Genomic DNA, 20,245 nt, shown 5'->3' with positions numbered 1-20,245 from the left:
TTGGCTTTTAGGCCAGTAGAAGAAAACATTGTTTCAAACTTATCATATGGTATTTCTTTACCTGTGGACTTGGTGGTGAGATGTAGGAAGATGGTTTTAGGTCCTGACCCAGGGATCCAGATCTGGCAAGAGGACTGTGACGGGGTTCTGTGGGTAGTCTTGGTCTGTATGCAGGTCGCTGTTTGTTGGACGCACTGAGAGAACCAGACCTAATAAACACACGTTCTTCTGCATCAATGAAGAAATCATCTGCAAATGCTGAATCTGATGCCTGTGCACCCCTGTTAATCAGATACTGAAAGGGACATTGAGGAAAGGGGTTTAGATCTACTCTGTATTCCTCTGTAACACTGGGCAAGAAAAGATCCCCCTTATGTATTCCATGTTTTTTGTGGGTCTGTGTTGGCAGAGTGAATCCTGAGGCACTGGCCAAATCCAGTAAAAACATGGCATTGTTCTTGAGCACTAAGTGAGTCTCTTGAGGGGTGATAAGGTTTGGCTGTTTTGCAATTGAATTCTTTTTCTTCAGTTTTTTAGATTTATCCTTCTCCTTTTGAGCCTGCCTCTTTTCCTTGAAGTATTTATCTCTACATTTTTCACAGATGAGGTACCAGCTGCTTCCCCCTATTCCTCCCTCCCCACAGTTCCCTGCCCAGCCTCCACAAAAGTATCCCCCACTATTATAGCCTTTCCCCCCTGCATGTCTGCCACATCCCGGATGAGCCTGCCTCATGTGGTATGTCACTGGATGGGGAAACATTCCACCACATAGATCGCACACAGTCTCTCTGTCTGGACCAGCTGCATACATACCTGCAAGGGCATCTGCAAAGAGATTCCCTCGAGCCAACTGCTTGACTTCTTTCTTTTTGGTCTTTTTGTCTTTCTCCTTGTCCTTGTCTTTCTTGTCTGCTCGTCGACTCTTGACAGCAATGGCAGGGCTTGGGTACATTAGTTCCTGCTGAATCACTTTCAGAACAGCAGTGGCAAGTTCTTCCCAAAAGTAAACCAGGTGCTGGAGGGTTGCAGGAAGCTGAAGCTCCTTCTCCCCTGCCTGCTTCATGTCCTTTGGAATAAGAAAATGTTCCATTGTCACTGTGGCATCTGCCTTATGTTTTGGAACACTGTGCCTCTTTTCCTTCTTTTCCTTCTCAATTCCATCTGAGGGACTCATTTTCTCCACACCATTTGTAAAAATTTGTGGTTCCAGATTAAATCTGACTCGTGTCTCATTTATATTAGCATTATCCTTTCTTTTATTCTGATCTTTGCTCGAATCTGTGGCATGCCTCACTCTTTGCTTTTCTCCCTTCTTTGCTTGCTTGGCAAATGTAGACAATTCTTTTGTCAGGTTGGGGTTGAATTTGAGGAAAGATGCACAAGCCATGGCATCATGGACAATACCCTCATGCCAGAGGAAAGCTGCATACACTGCACGGAGACATTCAGCCACGGATGTGGACAGGGCTTCCTTCACAGTCACCTTGGGTCGATCATGGATCATTGATGCAGAGGATGATCTAGCTCTTCCCATGGGAGTTAAATCCCTTGATGATGGGGATGCTGGTCTCTCTCGTTTTGATCTTAAACTTCGACCTCTGTCTTTTCGAACTGCTTTTGGTGACATTCTGAAAGAAAAATATTATCACTGTACAAGCTTTCAGTTTTTTTTCACTTAAGTGAAATTTACGTGATAGAATTTTAACAAAAAAATGTCTGAATTGTGAACCAACAGATGGTTTTCCATACCACATTTGCTCAGGTTTATCAAATCAAATATCATGATTTATATTATAAGATAATTAAAACAAAATTATTTCTAAGTGAAGAAAAAAATTGCATTTGGTGACATTCTGAAAGAGAAAACTTTCACTGTACAAGCTTTCATTTTTTCTCTCAATGAAGTGAAGGTTTGGTGATACAATTTTGGCAAAAAATGTATGACTTGTGAACAAACAGATCAACAGTCATTTTTTTGCAAATGAGTGAAGAAAAAACTTCTGTGCTGAAGAAAACCCTGTACATTATCTGTGCTGAACAAAAACTTGTACAACATCTGTGAGAAAAAATAAAAACTTGTACAATATGTGCAGTAGTTTAGTGTTCCATGGAACATGTCTTGCAAATGAATATCATAATACAGTCAAGCACCAGACCCCATGTACATTCTAACGTGATCATAATTTAAGGTATATGACTGTCAAAGTTTTTAAACTTGGAGTTCAAACTTTTTTTAAACTCAGGTTCAAGCTCGAAGTCAAAAACCTTTACAGCCTATAATGTAATTAGAAACACAGAACATTCAGGTTTTCCTAACTTTGGTTGCTCCTGGGTGCAGATGTACCCTTAGTATCATAGGTGATTTTAAGCTTCTGAGCCTGAGTTTCCTGCTCAAAATTATTTGAGGATACAGTGCCTGGAATCTTACATTTTATCACAGTAAATTATATTGCATACATCCATCCGTCTGTCCATCCATACATACATATTATCAACAGTTTCAGATGAATACAACAATTTCATACAGACATGTGATTCTCAAAGATTTTCATACAGAACTGTAACATAAATGCTATGGATGATACTACCAGTGTTGCTGTCAGAAAAACGATAACAAAGTTTCACTATTTATATGGGAGGCAAAAACTTCATTGTGTAGAACTGTGAATTCTTCATGAAAATCGTATTGATGAGATTCTAACATAAATTAGTACTGTAGTCGCAGACTGACCTTCCAGCTTCCTCCCTTACTGTGGCACCTATACTGAAGGCTGGTTTGATCCCTTCTTGGGTTCCCTGTGCCACATGGGTGGGGGAACCTGTGACTGGGAGGGAGGGACTTGACTGAGAGTGGGGGCTCCCACTAGGAAAGATACTATGTACAAAAATTGTTAAAAGCAATGTATAAAGAGATATCTAACACATATTTAAAAATTCATATCTCAAAGCTAAAAAACCTGTCCAAAATGCTATGATTGTGACCTGCCTCTGACAATATTGGTAAGAAGTAAAAAAAAAAATCAATTTCTGTCACAAAGTTTCACACAGACAAACAAATGACAGAAAAGATAAGTAATATCCAAGGACTCCAGCACCACAAGATGCAGAATGCTTCTGTTTCTAATCATGTCAAAATTCTGTCTCATGGTTAATAATACGAGATTGTGATTTCATGATACAGTGCAAAACAGATCCCAATATAAAATGTATCCTGATGGCCCAAGTATATTTTCATGCAATTACATATTATGATCATCGTGCTCATTAAAAATATGGACAGATTAAAGAATTTGAAGTATTACTTTAAATCTGATCTGGTTCCCTGACCAATTCAAGTGGATCTAATATGATAATGTGGGTCCTGACCAAACCAGGCAAACACATACCTGGATTTGACTCTAATAATCATATGTTTACATTTTTTTGTTGCTATTATTTCTTAACCCTTTACTCCCCAGGTATGCTTTTCTATGCCTTTACCTTTGCCCCTGTCTAATAATAATAATGAGGACTTTATATAGCACCTAATCTTTAGAAGCTCTAAGCGCTTTACAACATTAGACAACACCTATAAGATAAAAAACATATAATGATATGATTACAAAAACAAACACCATGAAATTAGAAAACATATAAAAAAATAATATAAAAAATACATGCTGAGAATATTTAGGGTAGGAAACATCAGGTCTTTAAGATTGTTCTTGCAGTTGAAATAAGTGAGTTTTGAGAGCACTCTTGAATGGGATCACTGTCTTTGTGTCTAAGTTCAGTGGGAAATTCATTCCAAGTTGCTGGGCTCTGGTATGCAAAAGAACGCTGTCCATATGACTTTGTTTTCATAGTGGGAATAATGAGTATATGATTGTCAGAAGAGGAGCGGAAGTGTCTTGCTGGTGTGTATACATGGGTGAGGTCAGATAGGTATGTTGGACTAGAGTCCAACAGTGAAATGTAGCACAGAGAACAAATTTTGTGTGTGATACTGGATCGAATGGATAGCCTGTGTAGGGTACAGAGCAGCGGGGAGGTGTGCCCTGATTGTGGTACTCGAAGAGATACAAGCTGGGATAGAACAACCTTTTCTAAGATTTTTTATAGGAATGGGAGATTAGAAACTGGGCGGTAGTTCTTTAAATCATTATGGTCTATGCATAACTACTTTTACCTTTGCCCCCCATCTACGCATTTCTACGCATTACACAGTATCTATTATGAATATGTTACATCTTCCATTTAAAGGTTGATTCGCTGCGAGGTAAGCAAATGCTGGTCAAAAAATAAATCATCTTTACTAACATTTGATTTAATGACGTTAAACTTAACATTAGAACATATAAATCTAAATTTAACTGGCCAATTATGCATAGTTTTTTTTCCCCACAGCAGCATCCAAAATGGTGTCATGGGCCGATTGTATTACCTCAATTTTGACATAAATATTATGGCCTTTTTAACATAAGTTACTCATAATTTTAATTTTTCCAAATATGATGCTCAAGTTTACGATACTATTATAAATTCATAATGACATCATGTTCTTTATGTGGAAAATCACATTCTTAGAATGTGCGGCAAATATGGCAAGTCTTCTTCCATACATTGTAATGTATAATGTAGCTTTAATGTGTTCAAAACATGAAATCTGTCATAATTATGTGGCATATAAAATAAAATAACAAAATTAAGAATGTTTGTTTTGTTCATTTCATCAATTCATTTTAATATGCAAAGTTTTAATCAAATCGTATAACAGACGATACTGGAAGTGAAATTGTTTATTTACAAAAGGAATTCCCTGATCTCGTAATGGCAATGTTGTCCTTGTCTGCTGATTACAGTGATTTGTCAGGAAGTGAAAACGATTTTTCTGGATTCAGTTCCAACAAAATAACAGATTTTATAAACAATGATGCCTTTAATGACCAAGGATCTGAAATTCTGTCACCAGTTATCACACTGAAATGTCATCAGGGGACTCGAGTGATGGTTTGCAGACGGGCAAGATATTGACAGAAGTTGATTTACTCAGAAGTCAGGACCATCATATAATTTGCAGGAAACAGCATCAGAACTAGAATATTTCCAATTATATTTTCCAGTTGGACTTTTTGAAAAGATTGTAAGTGAAACAAATAAATTTGCAGCTGAACAACATGTGGATCATGAAATCAGTGATGCAAACTGGACAGAGACCAGTGTGCCTGAGATGTCTGCCTTTATTGGCATGTTGATCTTCACGGGAATAATCAGAGCTCCTGTTTTTATTGGTCAAATGAAAATTTGCTATCCAATAAAGGAATGAAAAATGTAATGCCATGCAGGAGGTTTGAAAAACTCCTCCAGTACCTTCACCTAAATGACAACAACACCTATTTTCCTGCCGATCACCCTAACCATGACAAACTTCACAAAATACATCCAATACTGGATGAGGTTCTGGCAAACATTGAGAATACATACAAGCCTTGCTAACATCAAACCAGTGATGAATGTTTTTATACACTTCTACATTCATTACAAATAACGTATTTCTTTCCAACAGTAAACTGCACAGCAGACACACTCACATAACGAGATCAAAAAAGAAATGCACATACATACATGCATGCATACATATTGTAATTCTTTCATCTTTACATTATGGCAATAATTTTAAAAATAAAAATTAAAACAAATAGCCCATAATATATTCATGTTAATTTGTAACTCCAATGTGAACCACTCATGTGTGCATATCATATACACACAAAAACATACATTAGATATCCATAACCGCAAAACTCCTATCTATCACATCTCCATATATAAATCTAAACATTAGACTCATGAATATCTGAAATTTAATGCACACCTTTTCATAATAATATAAATAAATTAAAAATAAAAATAAATTAACTTTTCATTCACTATGAAGGTTGCCATGCATCGAAAATCTGTAGCCCCAGTGACACAGGACAATATTGAGACACAGAGACTGCAGACACTTAAAATGAAAAAATCCATCTGCAAACACTGTACCAAGCAAAGCATGGAGAAAAGAGACGTAAAGAATCCAAATTTGGCTGTGTCATTTGCAATGTCCATCTATGCTGCATAGAATGTCACATCCTGTTTCATCAAAACATGGTCATGATAGAGGAGTAGCTGTGATGTGCTCCAATACAATTGTAGATAGTTTTTTCTTATTCTCATGGTTTTGTTTTGTTCCTCAACATGAAAGTCTGAGAACAAGTGATTTGCTAAATAGTTGATATTTATATTTGAGATCAGCTCTTCAATGAAGTGAAACATCATTAGGTAAGATCTTTTTTCCCCTCACATGTATAGGCCTTACCAGATAGATTTACCTATCCTTTACCACATCACTAATGACAAATAACAAGAACTCACTATGAAATATTTTTAATAACCTAAAATAAGGCCATGTATGGTAAGCAGGCCAAGTGAATTAATAACTTTATAAAATATGTTTCAATGAAGGTTAGTGAATTGCGCTCGAAAAATCTAGAATATTAGTCTAGAATATTAGTCACCTGTAAAGTATGAATAATTTTCAAGCTGCAAAGATATAATAACATCAAAACTTTAATGCTTAATTTCATTATTGACGAGTTCTTCATCGACGATGAAATGAATCATTAAAGTCCATCCTTACATGAAATAGTCTTATATCCAACTGAATCACACTACGGCCAAGAGTAAAATGGCACCATGCATGCCATGTGGGTGCATCTATTTTTATAAACAGGGATTTTCTTAATATGACAACTCATGTTTTAATAATGTTAAAAAAAATTATTGATAATTATAGGTTGTAATAATTAGTATGTACTGGTAATATTATTTTCTATTTGTTTGATATGATTTTCTTGGCTATGTTATGTTATTATCATTACAAAATGAATGATATAAAAAACAACCTTGACCTTATATACCATATTGATTTATCCAATGTCGCTTTGTGTACTATATTTCGGACTATTATTTTTTTAAATAGCTAAATATTTAATCACAGAATTTTTATATCAGGTTTCTTATGAATTTTATATATTCCTTAATGTATATGCCAAAATTACAATCGCAGTCTGTTTAATGAACAGGTACAGCCTAGATACTGCGATGTCTGCCATTATTGCATTTCAGCCTCTTGTCAAGTTCACTTGTGACTTCTAATTGATATTACGAAGAAAAAGTGAAAAGTTTTAGTTAAATATTTTCAAAAATAATGTCACCAAGTATGCTGATTAAATACATGTTGCTATTTACATACTGATGTTTAAAGTTTCCAAGCAAAAGTTGCAGTGATTAAAACAAAGCAACTTGTGCATCGGTAGCTGTTTTTATCACGAAATGATGACAAATACTAACTTACAGTAATCCAGCATTAATAACAAATGCAGACTTGTGGTTTAAATGATAGGTTATTTTGAGGCTATTCCAGGAATGCGAGAATAAAATATTTTGAAGATGACATTGCTTTACTCTTTTATTTTTATGGGGAGCAAGAGTATGACGTCGTGAATGTCATATGGGAGGTACAGGTAAGAGGGTTATATTTTTATACGGGAAGCAAAGGGTTAACACCGTAATTTAATGATAATTTCAGTAAGACTAACAGTCAAATGATAAGGATTGGAAGATCTGGAATTGAGCACATGCTTTCACCATCCAATCAACCTCTTTTCTTATGAATCTGGTTTCTATGCAAACAAGCACGTCAGATGCAGAAGGATACTAATAGTAGCATGAACACAGATGTGACACAATTAAAGATTAAAGATACATAAATGTAATCTTTAAAAATTTGCACTATTTTTAGAAATATTGTAATTTGGGACAAATGTACTGCATATCATATCATTGTTTCAGACCACAAATAATGACAAGGGATATTTACAGAATAACAACAGGATTTGATAAATGTGTCAACTGTTGTTTATTGTCTCATTCACATCTAGTGTGTACAGTGCATATCCCCAGATTTGTATGCAAAAATTGGATGTCGGAAATTTCACATTTTAATGAATTACAGTTCACTACTGAAGTAAATACTTGTCTGTCTTAATCTAAAAGTAACTGCTTATCTACAATTACCTTATTTACTGTTTTGGTTGGAGCACCATATATTAATTTTTATAGTAAATTAATCTCCATTACCAGAAATGTCAACAATAAAAAAGCGGATATTTTACAATATACAGAACTCATGCTAGATGTCAAGATAAGTGGATTATGATATAACAATGCACTGTTTAGATGGTTTGTCAATATGGACAAAGAATGTTTTTGTTTATGTAACAATAGATAAATTTCAGTGCATTTTATATCTAGTTTGTGGCTTCCTTTCATGGGGCCTCTGAATTTCTGCACTATAAACCAATGGTTGTATATAAAAGTTCAAACAGCTAACAATGTCACCAAAAAAAAAAAGTCACTTGGTATGTTTTGCAGCCAATAAGGAAAAACAATCCAAGTTTGCAACATTGCCAAAGACCTAAGCGATCACAGAATAAACTTTTCATGCATTATTTTTTGTACTTTTAAGAAGAAAAAATACTTTTTCATGTACGAGAAAAATACATATAAAATTTCAGGAGCCAAGCCACATTTGTCTTGTATTATTCATACGTGATATCTTTCCCAAAATAGTTTTTAAAAAATTATATTTTTTTCCCGTAGTTTTTAAGAAGAATTTTTTGTGCACATGAAAAATTCATGTATATGAAATTTCGGGAGCGACGCCACAACCGTGTTATATCCAAATTCATGTTTTAATGGAGCGTGCTATAGCGGGGTTACACTGTATAATGATATTATTATAAAAAACAAACACCATGAAATCAAAAAAACATAAAAAACACACTGAAAATATTTAAGGTAGGGAACATTATTAGGTCTCTAAGTTTGTTCCTGCAGTCAAAAAAAGTGAGTTCTAAGAGCACTCTTGAATGGGATCACTGTGTCTTTTTGTCTAAGTTCAGTGGACAATTCATTCCACGTTGCTGGGCCCTGGTATGCAAAAGAACATTGCCCATATGACTTCGTTTTTGAAATGGGAATAATGATTAATGATTATATGATTGTAAGAAGAAGAGCGTAATTATCTTGCTAGGTTTGTACACATGGGTGAGGTCGGATAGGTATGTTGGACTGGAATCCGTCAGTAAAACATAGCACAGAGAACAATATTTGTGCTTGATTCTGGATTGAATGGATAGCCAATGTAGGGTACAGAGCAGCACGGAGGTGTGCTCTGATCGTGATACTCTGAGTATGATCCGAGCAGCTGTGTTTTGAACTTTCTGAAGTAGATATTGAGATGAACCAGACAGAACTGAGTTACAATAGTCCAGTCTTGAAAGTACTAATGAACATACAAGTGTTTTAGTGACATCAACTGAAATATATATGCAAATAGAGCTGATGCGTCTCAGCTCAAGATATGCAGCCTTATATGTTCATGACATGTTGGTGCAATGTGAGAGTACTGTCCAGAGTAACATCTAGGTTTTGTACTGACTGTGCGAATTTAATGTTGGTGTTGCTGATATTTATTGTTTGAGGTAAAGGATGTGAGTATGTGAATGAGAAAGTCTTTGTGTTGTGATCAGAATGGCCTCAGTTTTCTCATCATTCATCTGCAGTTTGTTACATGTCATCCATGATTTCACATCAGAAATGCACCTCTCTACACCTTAAATGGTAGCATCAACTAAGAAACTCACCTAATCTTACAAGATGTGTATCATTGATGAAGTTTAAAAAGTAAGTCATGGTGACCTACTGCAGTCTAGTACACCTCAGATTGCATGTATATATTGTTCATGACTGCATAGCAAGAGTGTCTCAGAAACTGACCTAAACATAAACAGTAGGATTGTTTAGAATCATAATGTGCAGAACTAATTCTTTTAATTGAAATTATCATACTATGGAATATTGCATTTATGTACTTAAGTAAGGAGAATGTGATTTCAGTGGGAAATGCAGTAAAAATGTTGCGGTGTGTATCAATTTTTGGAATACGTGACATGGGTACTGTCATTTAGTCTTGAAGGACTAACAAAGAATGTACATTTTGAAGAAATTCAAGATGTATAAATGTCAGTACACTGATTGCCATTCTTATTAGCAGCTAATAAATGCAGATTTATGACCTGTCACTTGCATGCTAACTGTTGCAGGGACCCCAGCTATGACCTGTATGGCTTCTATTGCTAGCCTAACATTGTATCAAAATAACTAAGCCTAAACAGGGAAAATTGCAGAGCAGCTGTTGTGTGACAGTCCATTTAGCAAGTGGAAATAATACTTTTTTGATGTCTTGGCTTATTGGCTCTGATGCTTAGTTTCCTACCCAAAACTTAAGCTGCATTTTGGTCCTGAATTTAGTGCCTTTACTGACTTGTCAAATGGTATGACTCTGATACACATGTGATAGCCCTTACCCTCAATATGCTTTTCTATGCTATTTTTTAAACCCTAGAAACACTGGTCATCGACTGAACCACTCCATTTGTGAAAAGTTATGAATATTTCTCCTAAACAACTATTTAAGTGATCAAAATGGTATTCTGAATTACTGCATCTCCCAAGTTTGTTGCTGACATTGCAAATATCATGTTCATTCATTTGCTTGTTTTAAAGTTTCATTTGTGACTTAGTGAACTCATCATCCACATCGTTAACTTCATCATATTTACTTTCAACTGATGAAACAGCTTGTTTATTTCATTCAAATCTAATGCATCTAATACATGAATGGTTCAAATACATAAAAATTTCCTAACACACAATACTATTTTCAGACACACGTCATGCAATATGAAGCCATTTGGAAAAATGCTGCATGATTCTGACAAAATAAAGTTAATGGAGAAAAAAAATGATAATAAAAAGAAATATTGCATCAGGATCAAAAGAGGTAACAAACTCAGCAAACCAGATGCGATGCAAGGTACCTCATTAATATTATCATAGAGACTATCTATGAGAGCAATAACATAAGTTTAAGGTGGAACAAACTCCAATTTTAATTTAGTCTCAAGACTGGTAAGAAGCTCACCTAATTTGACACAAGATTACCTTATTAATACCGGTAGATCCTGTTCATAATCATCCACTATCTTCATAATAAGACTGATTAACAAGCTTGATAAAAATCTCATCAAAACTATACCTGCTTATTTGCCGACAAGTTCAACCAGTCAGATGACAGGTCACATCCAATAATATAAATTAATTTCACTCATAACCATACTCAACCAAGCTCTTGATGACATTGGTCTATTTACCGAATTTGATAAAAATCCTATAAAAATTACATTTTCTTGAGTGACCCCGCCCCCCATCAGCTGTAAGACTATCTCATAAATACACCAAAAGGTCTGGATTATAATAAAAGATCCAACATCTTGACAATGACAGTCTATTTATCAAGTCTGATTAATCTTGCGTCATGAAAACAGTCTCTCAAGAAGCCCGGACAATAATAAGCAAGAAGACCACCTTATTAACATGCACAGATCTTGCTCACAATACAAATTAAAACATTATTTATTTATGACATAAACCAAAATCAGATTGGACATATGACTTCCAGATTGGTAATATGCTCAGTTGATCAGATGCAAGATCACCTCTCTAATATGCAATGGTTTTGGACATTGGTGAAATTGTTCAAGATCACGATGCTATATCTATTTACTCCAAGTTTTATTGAAAATGGATAACAAACATTTTTCCAATGTGGTAAGAGCCGTTCCAGTAAAATATACTTGATACACAGGGAAGGCACTTTTAATGTTGGTTAGTCACCCATGGATGCAATTTTGAACTTCTACATCATTTTCATATGAACTCTGAGTAATCTGAGTACCATAGCATATATTTTTAAAACAGTGCCTTCTGTGGGTACCATATATATTTCAATGGAACAGCCCATAGAAGCTCTGTCAATCAAATGCAAGATTACATCTTTATTATGTGTCTACATCTGAATCTATACAAGTTCTTGATGATGTAAGCCCCTGTTTCTGCAATCAGATGCAAGATTACCCTAATAATACATGTAGATCCCATTCCTAATCAAACTCATCCAACATCTTGTTAACATCAGACTATTTAACAAGTTCGATCAAAATCAGATCAGAAATAAAGTTGATAATTTGACAGACTAAAACAAACTGATGCATGTTCACATCAAATAACAGGCATGAATTTCACTCATAATTATACTCTAAATATACTCTAATTATACTCATAATTATACTCAACCAAACTTTTAATGGTCTCTTTACCATGTGTGATTAAAATCCTACCACAGATTTAGTCTCCAGAATAGTAAAAAAAATCTCCATATCAGATACAATATGTCCTCATATGCACAGGTCTCAGTCATAATTAAAATCTTCCAACATCCTGACAATATTAACCTACTTATTAATTCTGATCAAATTTGGTTCACAGATACAATCTCTCAAGTGGTCTGAAGCTTAGCCAATCATGTGCAAGATTACACTTGATCATGAATACAATCTCTGAAGCTTAGCCAATCATGTTCAAGATCACCTTATTGGTCTGTGCATATCTTGTTAATGATACATTATACATTATGATGATAAAACCAATGCTGTAACAGAATTATAGCTTCCACTGTGGTAACAAGTTCAGTCAATCAGATACAAGATGACCTCCTTTATATAAAATGAATCTTCTTGTTCATCACTGTTCAAGACCTTGATGACATAATCATATATTCCATGTTTTGTCAAAATCAAATCAAAAGTATGCTTTACAGAGTGATAACAAAGCAGACAATCAAATACAAGATTACATCAATTATATACATAAATTTTGAAAATTACTGAACCCATACAAAATCTTGACAAGTCCAAATTTCAAATTTTACCAAACACATGGATTCCAGAAGGGCAATAAGCTCTGCAAAACAGATGCAAGATTACCACACTAATATGAACACATCTCACTTAATTTAAGTATACATTCCGAGTTTGGTTGAAAATGGATCAGAAATTTGGCCCATATAGTGGTAACAAGTTCATTTCGAAAGTCTGAGTCTATCTCACTCATTTAATGAACTTGTCTGAGATCTTAATAACATAAGCACATATCCCATGTTTGAATGAAAGCAGGTCATAAATATGACATTTGGAGTGATAACAAAGTTTTCTTTTTTAAAAGTGTTGAAAAAGATCACTCATTAATATACATGGACCTTACTCATTAGCCAACTCATCTGCAATATTTATAGTATAAACCCATAATCCAAATCTGACCAAAATCAGATCAGAAATATGAACTTCAGAGTTGTAACAAGCAACTGTGGACCGATGGATAGCGCACATCGGCCTGGTGAGCAAAACAGGAACATGATTGCTGATTTGAGAAAAGTAGATCACAGTGACCTATGACTCGAAAAGGTGATGTCCACTGGCAGTATGCATAAACTGTCATGATTCTTGAGGATACACCATATAAAATATTAACTTAAAACATAAATGGTGTATATTTTATAATGCCAATTACTCCAGACAACCATGACACTGGGGTAAAGCAAATTTCTCCTGGACTTAATGCAGGTAAGCTAAAAATGTAATAGGGCATAATAAATTTGCCAATGCAGAGTATACATGTGTATGGTTGTGTATGTTACCTGGTTCTAGTTGGTGATGAATATACAGGACTGACTGTCCAAGACCCATCCCCTTCTTTCTTAGACTCTATGGCTCGGCGGAAGGCTGGAGACCCAGGAGGTGATGAAGAGGCCCTGTCAAAGGATGCTTCCTTCATTAGCTGTCCTTTTCTGACAGCAAGTGGGCTGTCAGGCGGGGTCATGTAGGTCTCCCTTAATGATGCTGTTGAAGATGACTCAGACAGGGATGAAGCTGAGACTGTCTTGGTGGCTGAAAAGGACTGTCGTGGACTACTACTTTGCTTGGTAGGCTCAACAAGAGGTGATCCACTTCTTGGTGATGTGGATCGTGGAGAACCTGCACCTGCATAAGGGATAGGAAAATATTAATCACAAGTCTCATTTTCTTTGACTAATTACCTTGGACCAAGAAAGTCTAAAATCTTTCTAAAAAAATAATTACTCAGTGACAAATAAAGTACAAGTGTTGAGGATAATGGAAAAAAACACAATTCCAAGGCTGAAACTAATCTATTCATGGTGTCAGTGTCACGGCTTGTAGTGGGTGGATGAAGTTACTTTTACCCCAATTAGATGGTCACGACAATATAAATATGTAATAGAAGTAACCGCTAAATCATGTGGAAGTTACCTTCAGCTGAGCTACAACAGAAAGTGCAGAACTTGCACAAATGCTGATTAATTTCACAAATATGCATTCACATTTGTGTATTGTTATAGATTATAAATTTCTGAGTAAAACATTCTGTGCGAATATTAAGGTGCTACACAAAAATATAACAAGTTTAATGAGAGTGAATTTAATAAAAATTGATTGTTCAATTGAGAGATTCTGCTTTTAAACAAACAAAAAGAAATCACATGTAAGTATTAGCATGAAAAGAAAGAAGTTGAGCAGTATGTAATGTGATTTTGCATCAACTATTTTATACAGTTATTAGAAATAATGTGAGAAATGCTGTGATAACTTTCTTGTCATACTGCAACTCACTTTGAAACTGTTTGCATAACATGTTCCCACACAATGCACTATCCAAAATACTACATTCAGTCCAGCCTCTGTGTACAACCACACTAAATATACTTGACCATGGGACTAATGTGTAATTTAGACAGAATGTAACAATTAAGTTAACAGTAGGAAATTATTGAAATTATGTCCATAATTGCCTAAATGGTGTAAATCTTTGGGAACTAAAACTAACCTTAGAGTCACATGAACAAAATAAAGTAGAAAATAAAGTTTTTCCATAACAAAGTCAGAGGTGGAAGGAAGAGAAGGTTCGTAAATCAGTAATCTATCCATAACAAAGTCAGAGGTGGAAGGAACAGAAGGTTTGTAAATCAGTAATCTTATTTTCATCTGCTTCTTATCTATGTTGTGTTTGCTACATATATGCATTAACTTCTTTTGGCTTTTTAAAACAAAAAAGAAAAGAAAATGACGCCCGAGTTTAGCTGCCCATAAAATGTGTGCCCTAGGCCTATGTCCATGTGTCACAGAATATCATTGTGTTTGAAACTGAAGAGAAATGCCTTATTATGCAAACTAAGTTGGAAAATGAGTATCTGTAGCAGATATGATTTTACAATACAACAGTATTAACTATACAACAGTATTAACTATACAACAGTATTTACTATACAACAGTATTTACAATACAACAGTATTTACTATACAACAGTATTAACTATACAACAGTATTAACTATACAACAGTATTTACTATACAACAGTATTTACTATACAACAGTATTTACAATACAACAGTATTTACTATACAACAGTATTTACTATACAACAGTATTAACTATACAACAGTATTTACTATACAACAGTATTTACTATACAACAGTATTAACTATACAACAGTATTTACTATACAACAGTATTAACTATACAACAGTATTTACTATACAACAGTATTAACTATACAACAGTATTTACAATACAACAGTATTTACTATACAACAGTATTAACTATACAAAAGTATTTACTATACAACAGTATTTACTATACAACAGTATTAACTATACAACAGTATTTACTATACAACAGTATTCACTATACAACAGTATTAACTATACAACAGTATTAACTATACAACAGTATTTACTATACAACAGTGTTAACTATACAACAGTGTTAACTATACAACAGTATTTACTATACAACAGTGTTAACTATACAACAGTATTAACTATACAACAGTGTTAACTATACAACAGTATTTACTATACAACAGTATTAACTATACAACAGTATTTACTATACAACAGTATTAACTATACAACAGTATTTACTATACAACAGTATTTACAATACAACAGTATTTACTATACAACAGTATTAACTATACAACAGTATTTACTATACAACAGTATTAACTATACAACAGTATTTACTATACAACAGTATTAACTATACAACAGTATTTACTATACAACAGTATTAACTATGCAACAGTATTTACTATACAACAGTATTAACTATACAACAGTATTAACTATACAACAGTATTTACAATACAACAGTATTTACTATACAACAGTATTAACTATACAAAAGTATTTACTATACAACAGTATTTACTATACAACAGTATTTACTAAACAACAATCTGAGGTTCTTGTATGTCAGTTGCAATTGATATATGCCTTCATATCTTTATCCCTGGTAGAACATCTTTATCTGCTCTGAATTGGAGATAGAAGAGGTTTTGGGTTCCAGAGGTTGTAAATCTCAACTATTTCCTACTTACTGTGAATGTTTCGTATTAATTCTATAATCATCACATATATTGTCTATAAGTTCACTTTGGCTAATGAAGCAATGCTGGCTTATTCAACTGTCAATCTGTTAAATTTCTGAAAATTCTGGATCATTTTTGTTAATAAGTACCAACTGGACTGTATAATCAAACAAGAAATAACAAGAAAATAAGAAGAAAACAATAATGGCAGGTTAATGACCCAATTAAGTAGATAAATACTTTTTTAAATACAAAAAACAATGCTAAGCAGCAATTTACCTATTTACTTACTCTGCATAAAAATCAATATCAAAATTTAGTTTCTTAATTTTGTCAGTAAATGAATTCTGAAATGAGGATAATTTTGCAGCACATTTAAAAATACATACTCTCTAATGATTAATGTCATTTTCCAAGTTGGCGAGAAAGCTATAAGGTATATCAATCAAATGCTCTCTATCTCTTTATGTAGTTTTAAAAAATATAAAACCTGAAGTATATTATAGCTTTTGTGGAACATGTCATCACCATGCGACAAAAGATTAATGTTGAAAGTAAATATTTGTCAAGTTTGCTTTATATACTGCCAGAAACAAGTTTTACATGAAAATATCACAATTCAAACTAAATGCATTTCTTAAGCCATATTACAATTCCAAAATTTTTTTTCCACAAATAAATATCTTATAGCTTTTGCAGTGTTTGGTTTGTGACAACAAGAAACGTTTTCATTCAACAGTTAAATGTGTTTTATGTTGTTGTTTTGTTAAACACAGAAACACTGACAAATAGCTGATAGAAACTGTTCAAATGTATAGTTAATTTAAAATTTCTACTTATTATGTTATGTGGGTGGGGGAGAGAGAAGGAATGGGATATAACTTGGAAAAATACTTTTCAAATTTGTCAGTTTTACCACTTGTTGATATTTTGTTCTCATTACAATACTGAGAACATCCAAGTTTAATTATCTAATGAAAATAATGTACAAGAAAGGTTCAGTTATGTGTGTGTGTGTGTGTGTATGTGTGTGCGTGTTATGTATGTATGAGACCTTAATTATATATGCACATATTCCAAGTTTGATTAAAATGTGAGAAATAATGTCAGCCAATTAATTAGATGCAATATCACCTCTTTAATGTGTATGCATCTTGCTCATTACTGAACCCATCCAAACTTCTGACAATATAAGCCCATATTTCAAGTCTGATCTAAACTAAATCAGAAATATGGCTTCCAGAATGGTAACAAATTTAGCCAATAAGATGCAAGATCGTTTCAGTGGTATGTTTGAATCTCTCTCATTATCAAACTTTTCAAAATTGTATGATATAAGCATATATGCTAAGTTTTATTACAATCAGATCAGAAGTGCAAACTACCTATATGCAAAATCACCTCACTAGTTTCAGTCTATCTTGCTAATTATTGATTTTGTCAGAAATTACATAAGCATATGTGTCACGTTTGTTCAAAATTGGAGCAAAAATATGGCCTCCAGTGTGGTACCAAGGTCAGCCTAACAGATGCAAAATCACCTTATTAACATGCATGATCTCACACGTTACGGAAATAATTTTAGATTTGGATGATGTGCCCCTATTCCAAGTGTGACTGAAATCAGATCAGAAATATAGATATCAGAATAGTAATGAGCAATGGCTAACTGATGGACAATGCATGACACATGGTAGATTCCAGCCTTAAAGACAATGCATGACACATGATAGATTCCAGCCTTATGGACAATGCATGACAAATGATAGATTCTAGCCTTATGGACAATACATGACACATGATAGATTCAAGCCTTATGAACGATGCATGACACATGATAGATTCAAGCCTTATGGACAATACATGACACATGATAGATTCCAGCCTTACGGACAATGCATGACACATAACAGATTCAAGCCTTACCATAAGCTTACAGCCAGCAGAGCTAATTAAAATTTTCCTCCATGTCTAGTACATATACTTTTGAATAAGATACATTTGCATTGTTACCTTGACGATCCAGAAGCTGAGGACTGGAGCTGCGGGAGAGTCTCCTTGGTGACCCAGGTGGGGAGGGCACTGGAGTGGGTCCATTACCATTGGCTCGACTTTCACCTATAAATTACAAGAAGTTCAGCTAAATGTTGCCATGAAGTAATACATCAAGCAATATTCCATGAAGTAATATATCAAGCAATATCCCATGACATAATACATCAAGCAATATCCCATGATGTAATACATCAAGCAATATTCCATGAAGTAATATATCAAGCAATATTCCATGACGTAATACATCAAGCAATATCCCATGATGTAATACATCAAGCAATATCCCATGAAGTAATACATCAAGCAATATCCCATGAAACAATATCCCATGATGTAATACATCAAGCAATATTCCATGAAGTAATATATCAAGCAATATCCCATGACGTAATACATCAAGCAATATCCCATGATGTAATACATCAAGCAATATCCCATGATGTAATACATCAAGCAATATCCCATGAAGTAATACATTAAGCAATATCCCAAGAGCCACAGCTTTGTAATGAGATGTAATATTGCCCAGTATTATTCTAAAAACACAATGTTCTTAACACAAGCTCAACTTTCTTCATGTTCTAAACCCATAACCAGTGCTTGTATTAGTACATGCACCAGCTCTCATTAGTAAATGTACCAGAACTTGACACAATGACTTGACAAATATATGTAAAAAAAACCATAAACTTTTGTATTTACATTTTATCTGTTTACAAGCATTTCCTCTACTTTTATGATAATATACATATTCATTCATCTGAAATCAAGAATGGCACAACCGCTCTGGTGGCCTAGTGGTTAGAGCATCTGCCTTGAATGTGGGAATTCGTGGGTTTGATCCCTGGCCGAGTTATATCAAAGACTTACAAAAATGGTACTAACAGCTGCCTCACATGACACTCAGAATTAAATGGTTAGCATTAGGACTGCTCTGCCTAGTGTCAGGATAATGTGACTGGGTGGGACATAATGCTACATGTCTGCAGCATGATGCCCCAGTACTAGACATCACTATAAACTGCCACACTGCAGACATCATAACGATATGACTGAAAGTTTTTTAAAGCTACGTTAAAAATCCAAATCACACACACACACAAGAATGGCACAATGTTATAAAAAAATCATCATCCTTATGTCAAAGCTAATACACTACAGAAAGAATTTACCAAGCTCCTACATGCAATCAATAGTTTTTGCTAATGTTATCTATTGATGTTAAAAAACAACAGAATAACCTGGAAAATAAATTTTTAAACGAATTTGATAAATGCTTTATTATTTTACCAGTACTGTATCATCTATCCCAGAGCACAGAGAGAGTAATGACTATAGTAATAAAATATCCCTGGGTTTTTCATGCTTGTTTTGTAGCAACCTTTATCTTGGTCTTTTGAATCCAAAATTGTCCAGATTTTTTGTATCATTAAGGGCAACATAAAATTGATGCTGGTGAAGGTGTATCTACAAAACTCCAGTTATCTTGCACATCTATGTGCTTTTGTGTTCAGTGGAACTCTAGATACCATGCAGAAACCATTTTGCTTTTGCAAGTCACATTTATCTACACTGTCAAACATGAGAAACTTAAAGGCTAGTTTGTACTCACTAAGGTAATTCACCTAGACTTTCTTGGTAAAACTATGTAAAGTATGAGTCAAGTTATTGTATGGAAATTATTTTGTTTTGTTGGACAGTGATCTTTACCATTGACCTTTCAACCCTGAAATAGGTAAGGTCCTTTTGTATTCTCAAG

The 20,245-nt window shown here is 34.1% G+C and overlaps 1 protein-coding gene across 3 annotated transcripts in view; it reads right to left on the bottom strand.

Moving 5' to 3' along the window:
• The window catches only part of LOC149797036 (E3 ubiquitin-protein ligase MYCBP2-like), a 340,499-nt gene that overhangs the window by 82,375 nt on the left and 237,879 nt on the right, over positions 1-20,245 (bottom strand). For 2 of the 3 annotated variants that reach the window (XM_089961694.1, XM_089961697.1), the window contains 4 exons: positions 18,445-18,549; positions 13,679-14,021; positions 2,732-2,875; positions 62-1,628 (listed from right to left, as the gene is read on the bottom strand). In XM_089961694.1, coding sequence (XP_089817820.1) covers positions 62-1,628; positions 2,732-2,875; positions 13,679-14,021; positions 18,445-18,549 — 2,159 coding nt within the window. The remainder of the gene's footprint in view (positions 1-61; positions 1,629-2,731; positions 2,876-13,678; positions 14,022-18,444; positions 18,550-20,245) is intronic. The other variant, XM_089961696.1, reaches the window with a different exon arrangement.

Source organism: Sinohyriopsis cumingii, chromosome 6 (assembly GCF_028554795.1).
Source record: "Sinohyriopsis cumingii isolate HCF-2022 chromosome 6, ASM2855479v2, whole genome shotgun sequence".
Classification (NCBI taxonomy): domain Eukaryota; kingdom Metazoa; phylum Mollusca; class Bivalvia; order Unionida; family Unionidae; genus Sinohyriopsis; species Sinohyriopsis cumingii.
The sequence above is the reverse complement of the archived record's forward strand: the minus strand, read 5'-3'. Positions and strand labels throughout refer to the sequence as shown.